Here is a 10,549-nt window from a genome sequence, read left to right on the forward strand (position 1 = left end):
ATGACGTTTGTGTGATTCGGCAATTTCAGTTTTTGATAAAGTGACGTCATATAAACCAGTGCAATGAACGGTTACGTGAGTTGAGTTTGCTGGCGCTTGTCGACTGCATCATCAGTGCATGGCGTGCATGCACGCTGTTCTCTCTCTACTCTAACTCTCTACACTCTACTCTCTACTCTATAGATCTAGTCATGTAGAGCGCAAATGGATGAAGAAACGAAGAAATTTCCAATAATCGGTGGATGCCGGTCTTTTGAGTCTTGTACATGCAAATAATCAGTAAACTAGCGCCGGAGCGTGTTCCGGACCACGTCAATCGCCTTACAGTGTTGTGAAACAGAGGCTGGCTGGTTGACATAGTCGGTAGTCATTGGTCTGCTGGCCTTGGCGAGAAGATCGTAGACATAGGCTGATCCAGGTGAGAATCGAGAATTTGTTGAAATGTTACCAAAATATAATGTCAATTATATCAGAAGGGGGAGAATAGCCAGTGCAGCTACTGAGCTATCATGAGTTAGCGAGCAAAAATGTCTTACCGGTACATGATTGTATATCCTCTGTACGCACTTTCAATGCCAAATGAAACGAATCCGAAATGGACACATCATGCATAATGATGAGTGGCCAAGGGCTCTGCTTTACACAGCAAAATTAATAACTCGGTACCATGACCCCGCGTGATATGGCCAGAAATTGGTTGCACGAAGGTGCTGTTCTCGGTCCAGGCCGTTCTGATACGATCAGGTGTGGAGACGCTTGGACAAGTGTATGCTTCTCTCTTCAAGCAGACATTTTACGGAGAAGAGTGTCATCAAACGTTAAATGAGAAGGTATCTTTGTACAGGTATAGCGAAAGAGCTTGAAGCTCAGTGCGTCGCTATGCTTTGTTTTTGCTGAGGTCATCATGAGTGTAATTCGAACTGACAGAAACGTTAGACTCGTGCGGAGAGCCAAGGATTAAGTCATAAGAAGAAAAGATGACCAAAAGAGCTCCAAGTTATGCTATCACATCTGCTAACACCACCAGTTACTTTACAATCAGACGTGCTAGAGCTGATTGTCAGTTAGGCGTAGAACGTTTTAAATACCATTTGTCAGTGCCGTGCAATGTTATCGCATGAGCTGATTGTAAAGTAGCTGGTGGTGTTAGTCTGTCCCTCCAGGAATCCGCGGACAGAAAGTTGAAATTCTGCGCAGAATTCTGCGGCACAAATCGCTACATTATGCGGCGGATAGCGTGAATTCTGCGGCAATACTGCGGTATTTCTGCGGCGCTGCACCGGCGAAAAGACATGGCTATATATTATGCTATGTACCAGTATGTATGTATGTATGTATGTATGTATGTATGTATAACTTATAATCACAAGGTGATCGTAGAGGCATTAATCAGCGAGAGAATTGTGAATGATGTCTCTGAATCCAATTCTATTGTGTGCTGCATGAGAGAGAGCATGCAAGGGAAGACCCGTCCAACTTTTAATGTTAGAAATCCATGATGTTGCGGGCCTTCCTCTCGGTCGAGATCCAGGAGTTGATCCTTGCAGGAAGGGCTTGGAGAAAACGTCATGTCTCGTAACATGGCCAAACCACATCAACTTAAATTTCTTGACTTCGTTCGCTAGCCGCATCCTTGCTCCGATGATGTCATTGATTTCTTCCAGGATAGATTGGTTGGTACGCCGGTCGTGGTATGTTACTCCTAAGAGTCGGCGGAAGCATTTCATCTCGAAGGATGAAATTCTTCTCATTGATGAGGCAGATATTGTCCAAGATTGGCATCCGTATAAAACAGTCGCTAGCACAATAGACCTAACAAAACGAAATTTTGTAGGCAAAGAAAGTGATGGCGATTTCCAAATGAATTGAAGCTCAATGATCTTTTGCTTCCCTAGTGCTAAGCGTCTTCTTATCTCCACATCGGACTTGCCATCCGACGTGATTACGGCACCTAAGTATTTAAACTGGGATACCTCTTCTATTCGCTCATTGCCTACTTGAATGCACCCCAGATCACCACCGCCCTCCGGCAGTGCCAGTGACATGTACCAGTATCAATAAAAAATTTAGTGGTCGAAAATACACGATAGGCTCAATACAGTAACGAAGAAAACTCCCTCGACTTTGAATGCAACAAAATAGCGACAGGACACTGCACTGTGCATGGATATGAGGCGCGTGCTCGCATTGCCCCCAAACCGTGATTTTTCACGATTCTGCGGTGAAAACTGTGAATTCCGCGGGATATTAAAAAAAATGAATTCCGCGGATTTTACCGCGGCCGCGGATTCCTGGAGGGACAGGTTAGTGGATATGATAGCGGAACTTGTAGCTCTTTTGGTCCTCTTTTCTTCTGATAGAAACGTCTTGCAATACAAAAAGATGTCACGACCGGTACCCGGTAATCGTGTTGCAAAGACGTTTATATTAGTTTGAATAACATGCATTGTGACCTAGGCAACTTAGCATAGCGAGGGATCTCTCAGTTTCCAACCTCTCTGTTTTCACGCAATGAACCTGGCTTGGTCGAGATTGAAGTCCCTGGGCAAAACAAAACAAAATCCAAAAACAAAACACACCCACACACACACACACTCTAAAGTCTAAACCCCAGACAGGCCCAGCCATGCTTCCCTATCAAAATAATAAATTCTACTTCGAAGTACTACTACTACTGCACATTCTGCCAAGTAATTATTTCGCGCTGTGGTCCTGGCTTTGTTTCTTTTTCAACGTTCGATTCGAACACGCACCATCGCCTCGCATACATTCCCTCGATACACATCGCATTCGACCAAGTGGTTTCACGTTGAAAGCCCTATTTTGAATATGTGCATGGCCGCTGGTGGCCAGGTCTCTTTGACGGTACGGTACAGCACGGTATGGCATGGTATGGGTATGGGTATGGGTATGGTACGGGACGTGTACGGGATAGCGTGCCAGGCCTCGCTAGTCACGTGGTTCGCGACCGCCCGTCTTCACACACACCCACACACACCCACGCACGCACGTACGCACACACACACACACACACACACACACACACACACACACACACACACACACACAAAGATACGAAAATAAAGCGGTGTAGACCCTGGCTAGCACCAGACACTACTAGCATGGCTGTTTCATAGCTTTGGGAACAAGCAGGTTTTCCGTGATGCTAGCCGTGACCTGTATCACGAACATTCTGATGTTGGCTTACTGCATACCTGCCAATCATCCAGATTTGGTCGGGACCGTCCCGATATCGAGCGTGGTAATCGGAGCCCAAAACTGCAATAGTTGCATTCCTCACAGCTAGATTTGTATTGATTTTCACACCTAGGTATGTCATTGTCCCTATTTCACACCTAGGTATGTCATTGTCCCTATTTCACACCTAGGTATGTCATTGTCCCTATCTCAGATTTGCAAAGGTTAGCAGGCACCGGTATGTTACTGACATGCCGAGGAATATTTCCGGTGTGACTGGGGTTAGCTTGGGTTAATATTTCAAGACCAGTTTGCTCTGTAACATGGAAATTGTGGGCACAAGTTATGCGATCGAGTCCACCAACTAAACCAGGTTTTGAACAGTCATAACTTGTGCCCACAATTTCCATGTTACAATTTTTTTCCTTGGCTCACCATCTGAGTTTGCTCTGTTTTGTTCTTTATCTGCTAGGTCCCGGGGGTGCAACGACACTGGCCTTCCGCGCATGGCGGCCATCATGTCGCAACCGTCTCCATGGAAACACAAAAACTATCGTCAGTGGACGCCGCATCTCACGGAGAACATGACACCGGGGGTGGTGCGCGCCCACTGCTACTCGGAACGCATGATCTCCGATATCCAACTCAAGAAGCTGCAGGCCGTTTCCGCCGACTCGATGGAGCACAACGAGCGCCTGTTAGACTACCTCGGCGGTGGTAACGCGGAGTCGTTTCACCTGTTCTGTGAGATTATCCGCGAACATGAGTCGCGCTACGTCTTTGGTGACATGCTTGGCCAGTTTGCCGTCATCGACCCTTTGGCAACAAACGGTAAGCTGCGTCGGAAGATTGGCGGCGAGGCTAGAAGGCAGCCGCCAGATTTTCAGGGTTCTGCCCCAGTAAAGTCGTAAGACTCGTAACCGTTTGTAATTGTCATCCCTACCATGATGGTCTTGGATATGGCGGAAAAAATGATGTGCTTGATGTTCAAGTTTGCACCCTTAGTGCCTCGCCACCGACTAGTAGAGCGAGCCTTGTGGTTAACATCCTCATGTGTAACCAACACTGGCAAATAACTACGCAATCTTCGGACACAGTATTTATTCAGCTTTTATTTCTTGTGTACTTGCATACTGGTATTAGTTTAGTCCCACGACCTGCGATAAAATGATCAACTGTAGCACCTACTCCACTTTTATGTTTATGTATCTATGTCATTCGGATCTTCCCAAGTTGTACGTTGTACTGTTGAGATACCGAATTCAAATAAATCAATACCATACCATACCATACCCAGTGACCATGTAAACTGCATGCTTTCACGACGTCACGACTAACGACGACTCGCGAAGAACGCCACGTTTCTCCTGCACGCTTGAGTGTCGTTATCCGCATGGTTCGGACTGTATCACTGACTGCAAATCAAAGGCAATGCACATTACATCACGAGATCATGATACCAGGAGTCTAGCCAGTAGCCATGCACGTTATGTCACAGCATATTGCCTGATGACCGTAGTAATACGTGAAACTCAGAGTTGCGACCCTGCTTCCAGTCTCTCTCTTGTTTACAAGGCTCTGCCCTATATGGGTATTGAGAACTCTTCGGACAGTGAAGCACACCACTTGATTATGTCACAGCATACTGTACCGCTAGTTGAGAGGAGAAGAGAAACGAACATTGTGGCCTCGTTTTGCTTTCTTGTCCCTTCCTCTTGTGGTTCAGAGGATCTAGTTTTGCGTCCTGGTCCCCCTACTGGTGCCAGTACGGGTGCTGAGCGCGATGGTGGACATGCAACGGAACCAGCGGATCCTCGTATGGCAAGTTCTGCGCAGTGTCACCAGCCGGTAGATCCGCTCATACTGGGGCCTAACGGGTGAGTGTGTTGCTATGCTCCGTAAAATCCGTCAAAAAAATCTTTCCTGGACGGAGGGTCACACAGCTCAGTTCTCATGCCCACCTGGCTCCTAGACTATCAGTTTGTTCATTGCGTATTGTCAGCTGCAGAACTTTGAGCAAATGGCTGCGGCCGTGTAGTTATACATATGCACGTGAGTTACAAGTCAGGAGACATACGTAATGTGTCTCTTATAGCCTTACAGTCTGCCGGGTGCCGTAGAACGGGGGGGGGGGGGGGGGGGGGGGAGAGGCAGCCCCCTAGCCTAGGTCGTTCTTGTCTTCATGCACTACATGTACAGTAACACGTGGTGTGAGTGACCTCTGGGTTTAGCGACCACCTGCTGTTAACCACCGTTTTTCCACACACCGACAGTTCTACACAGACACTGTGGAATCTGGTTCTAAAGACCACCTGGCTTTAACGACCGCCGTTTTGCTTGCACCGTGGGGTGGTCGCTTAAACCAGTTTTTACTGTACTGTAAACGACCAACGAGAGCAACTGAGTTAGGAATACGAGAACAGCTTTCTTTTTGGAACACCAGTGCTTAGATACGAAGCTCAGTGTGATATGGAGACGCAGACTCGCAGAGTGAGAAAAGTGAGAACAGAGTGGCACCCGCTGTAACCTGTTCAGCGGCATGATTGTACTGTTCATGCGCAGTTGAGTCACCGTGTACATTGGTGTGCTATGCTTGGTGATATTCTAGCCTGTTCATTCTTCGGCACTCCGTTCTTTGGCACCCGTCACTACTGCACTCTCTCTGCAGTACACATGCACTAGGGCCATAATCGCATCAAGACATGCTAACTTTCTGTACATTTCTAGGTTTACACTCATGATAGACCAGCCCGAAGATGTGGTGCAAGGCTTGGTCGTAGTGAAGAGACCGGTTTGGGAATCAGAGAAGTGACCTGTTACACTTTTTTTTTAACACCAGGTTTATCCTACATTCACCGGGTGATCATACTTCTTCGTAGGCGTCAATGCAGATTCATGTTCTGGTGTGTGTGTGTGTGTGTGTGTGTTGGGGGGGGGGGGGGTCTGCGTGTGTGTGGGTTGTGTGTGTGTGTGTGTGTTTGTGTGTGTGTGTGTATGTGTGTGTGTGTGTGTGTGTGTGTGTGTGTGTGTGTGTGTGTGTGTGTGTGTGCGGGTGTATGTGGGTGCGTGCGCGCATGCGTAAGCGCTCGAGTTCAAATTGGCTCACTCCTGCGTTTGCATCTTGCATGTGCAGGCTGAAGAAGCTGAGTGACCTGGATGATATTGAAGGTTTGGCTGACAGCATCCGAAGCTACCTGACGCCAGATATGAGAGGTTAGTTCAGTAAGTTTTGTTTTCTTCACTGGGCATCTGCTTGCAGTTGGAAGAGATGAAGAGATGAGGAGATTCTTTTGAAACTCCTTTACATGTAAACAGTTTCCTCTGGGACAAGAAGTATGTAATAACACATGGTACGGAGGGCATTATGGCTGATTTATGCCCTAGTGCGTAGCCCGAGGTCGTGCACCGTAGCCCAAGGGCCGCAGGCCCGCGGGCTACGGTGCACGACCGAGGGCTACGCACTAGGGCATACAATCAGCCATAATGCACGACGCACCATGTGTTATTATAGTTCATACATGCCACATGTCTAGTTGTAGACTAATAAGGTAAACATGGTCAAGGGAGGAGGAAGGTTCCAATCAGCTGTCAAATGAATGAAGGGTCGAACAAGATCGGAAGGAGCTTTCTCCGTGGAATGATAGAACGTTTTGTGTCAGATTTACTTGCAGTTCCAGGAATATGTCTTTGCATTTTGGTGTTAGTGTTGCCTATTGGGCGGTACGGAAGTTAGCTGATTCGCTGCTGCTTTGGCGTTAACGTTGGCCGCAAACATCCTTGACCAAGGGGCACTAGTAATTAGACTAGTTTTGAGAGTACATTGTAAGTGTTCTTATTCGGAACAATGATACTTTTTCACATACATCTGAGATTTTGTTCGCATTGCTTTCAGTTTACTTGAGGTCCATATGTACACTGGACAATCATGTAGCTAGGTACATTTGAAGTACAATGTAGATGTAACTGTATATTTTGTAGGAGTTCGAGATACAATCTGATCTCTTCCAGATAGGTAACTTTGTGATGCATGTTCACCTGTTGACTTGTTCATCTCAATTGACTTGAATTTAGTAATGCATGGTAATGACATGCTGTGTGCTATTGTCACGTTGTTATAAATTACTTCTCCTATGTCGACATTGCTAGTAAAATATAATTGTTTTGGACGGTGCACGTATTGTAAAGTAGTTTCGTTTCGTGTGGTGTGTGCGAGTGCATGTGGTGTCCTTAGGAATGGTCCCATGTGTTCTATGTGCGCTGGAGTACTGCCAATTATGTACCAGGTCACTGCCCAAAAGGCATGGCTTGGTGCATATTTGGCAGTGCACCAGCGTACGTAGTACGCCTGGGGTCATTCCTAACGGGCATGGGTACGCCGTACCCGGGCATTATCGTCTGATAATGCCCTGGTACGGTGCTGCTCTGATTGGCCAAATGCTAGCAACGACCTGACAACAGGCACGTGACATGTATGAATGCGATAATAACAGTAACTCAGAAAAAGGACACACTTCAGGCTCTTTACGAACATCTTGAAAGGTTTTGGTTTCACATTTTTTTCACAAGTATACTTTTTTCAAGCCTTCTCATCAGGTGAAATACAGGCAAAGGGAAAGGAACAAGAACAGTGAAGTACTCGCACCTTTATGTTTTTAGATTTTTGAGGACTCTGAAGCTCCATTGTAGCCTTGTCATGTATGCACTTCACCTCCAACCCGTAACATACGTACAGTCCTCGGCTGCACCACGTACAACGATGTGTTTCCAAATTTTCACCCAGGAGGGTATCAACATTTGTACGTGGTGTAGCGCAGGACTGTTTGTGTGTTGCTGACTGGAGGTGAAGTGGATACATGTATTTAATTTGAAAAATGAGGTGGATTTTCATGCTTTGCAAAACTGGAGATGTGAGAAATAACGTCGTTATTGCGACGAGTGTTTGAGTTAATTTTATGGTTCTAATAGCAGTGGTTTTATGTTGGAAGTCGCACTCTCCACCAAAGCCATTGAGCACTTTTCCGGAAGACGGCGAAATCTTTTTCTGTGTACAAAGTATTCGAATACATGTACATTCATCAGTGTGCTGATGTTTGTCTGCACCCCCTCCTCCTCCCCCCCCCCCCCCCCTCTTTCCCTCTCTCCATTCCGGTCCCTTTGCTCCTATGTTGTGCACAGAGTTGCTGGCCAGGCATGCCGCAGAATTCGTCGACGAGAAGCTTTTACGTAACTATCGCATTGTCCTACCGGACTACATGGACGACAATCATAAGGATATGCGCGGCAAGGCGGATATCAAGAACGTACACGGCATACTGCATTGGCTGAGGGCACAGAAAAACTGCCCGACGCTCAACGACCTGTATGGAATCCTGACCACCATATGCAGGCAGAATTCTCGAGACTTTTCAAGGATCCTTGGGTAAGCATGCGTGCATGCGTTTGTGTGCGTGCGTGTGTGCGTGCGTGTGTGCGTGCGTGTGTGCGTGCGTGTGTGCGTGCGTGCGTTCATTGACGGGGAGAGAGTAAGTCAGACTGCTCCTCACTTAGTCTTTACTGTTTTGATATGTTTGACAACACTGTTGTCTTTAAAGATTTTGTTGGTCTTGCAGCAATACCATGATGGTGTTGTGTATGAACACAGTTGCACGCACGTTTGTTGCACGCACGCACATGCGTGTGTGTGTGTCTGCATTCTTATTACCGTTTGTACGTGTACGTATGTGTATGCTTGTGCATGTTGTCTTGCATTGCTTTGTACTACTCCAGGCACAAACACCTTCGATAAGGCGAGCAAATGTGAGCGAGCGATGGAGCCCCAGAAATCGAATCGCCGTCATCTGCTGAGATTTTAGTGGAATCGATTTTTCGCATTTCATGGGGAATATCCTCTTCCAGAAATGTAGCAAACAGACTTGTCAATAACAGATCGGATCTGGTTGGTGCAGCTGTTGTATCTCTACCCATCCGTACCTCTCGCCTGCAGCACACGCTCTGCCCATGCTTCATGGGCTGCGGGACGTCTCTCAGGCGTGAAGCTTTTGGAGGGCTTCTGCTGCCGTTTCAGAGGATACTCAGTGAGTGAGATCTGGTATACGTAAACTGAACATGTACTCCGATTTGAGCTTTTGAATGATTCTTACGTTGCAGCGTTTGGCAGTATACGCTGTCGTCTTTTCATTTTCTTTTGTAAATTTTGAGTCTATCTTGGAATCCATACACTTTGCTCTCCCTTTACTTAACAACTACTAAGTGTATGCATTTTTCTGGTGTTTGCAAAAGCACTGTACAGTCATGCAGTTAGCGAACAGGCGGTCACCACGCGCCGCACATCACACGCTCGCTCTAGCTGCAACCAGTTCTGTCACAAATAGCAGATTCATACTACTAGTAGTATCTCCCCTGATCAACACCATTGTGCGTGTATTCTTAGCAAATAACTATAACTAACTTGACTGGCTACGGATGGATTTCCGGTTTTGCACAGGATTCTGAGATAGTGACCATGCTACTGGTAATAATAGATATCACAGGATTGCGAGTAGTAGTGGCAGGGCTAGTGACACTGGTGCAGCAGGCCGTACCATTTCCAACTTTCATGGAATGACCAGTGTGCACCATGTGAAAGTACTAATAGTATTAAATAACCTATTCTGCTCACTCTTCTCCAACGTTTTTCTCTCTTTTAGAAGCTGTTCTTCATGTCCGATGACGACTGCCTTGCTAGCTGTCTGACTGTAGCCAGGGGAATGTGTAGCCGAAACAACAGAATTATCAGAATTAACATGATAGATGCATAGAGCGAAGAGCTACCTGTAGAGAATCTGATGCATTCTGAAGTTTTTTTTGGGGTGGGGGGGGGGGGGGGGCAATGATCCGTGTGCTATTGGCAGTTTTGATGGTAGATATAATTATGTAGGACATGCATGCACCCACACACGCACACACACACACACACACACGCATGCACCCACAAACGCACACATGCATGTATACACACACATATACACCTCAGACCTGCCCACCGCAGAAGCAATGACAGCGAACAGCTATGTTAGACATAGCAACTAGTGCTGGGATTACACCATTCAACTGCTTGTAAGGCTGCGTGATGAATTGACCGCCACTAAATTTAGCCTGGTATCCACCACACAGCTGATTGAAGTGGCTTTTTCTGGCCAGTGAATCCCTATTTCCATTTTTCATTTTTTTCATTCTTCACACGCACGCACACACACACACACACTTGTACTTGCTCACTGCCAAAATTGGCCATGTGGGTCTCCCCAGGAGAGGGGAGAGAGACTCAAAAGGAAACTTGGAAAGATGACTCAATTGGCTATTGAACCGCCCA

General features: G+C 46.6%; 1 protein-coding gene across 1 annotated transcript; it reads left to right on the plus strand.

Annotated features, from left to right (window-relative positions):
- Window positions 1-183: 183 nt before the first annotated feature.
- On the plus strand, window positions 184-9,907 carry LOC135819814 (uncharacterized). Its single transcript, XM_065333092.1, has 6 exons — window positions 184-418; window positions 3,671-4,029; window positions 4,925-5,075; window positions 6,332-6,411; window positions 8,374-8,617; window positions 8,965-9,907. Exons 2-6 carry the CDS (start codon window positions 3,705-3,707, stop codon window positions 8,981-8,983), a joined length of 819 nt encoding a protein of 272 aa, XP_065189164.1. The 5' UTR covers window positions 184-418; window positions 3,671-3,704; the 3' UTR covers window positions 8,984-9,907.
- The last annotated feature ends 642 nt before the right edge of the window (window positions 9,908-10,549 follow it).

This window comes from Sycon ciliatum, chromosome 6, assembly GCF_964019385.1.
Source record: "Sycon ciliatum chromosome 6, ocSycCili1.1, whole genome shotgun sequence".
Taxonomy (NCBI): Eukaryota; Metazoa; Porifera; class Calcarea; order Leucosolenida; family Sycettidae; genus Sycon; species Sycon ciliatum.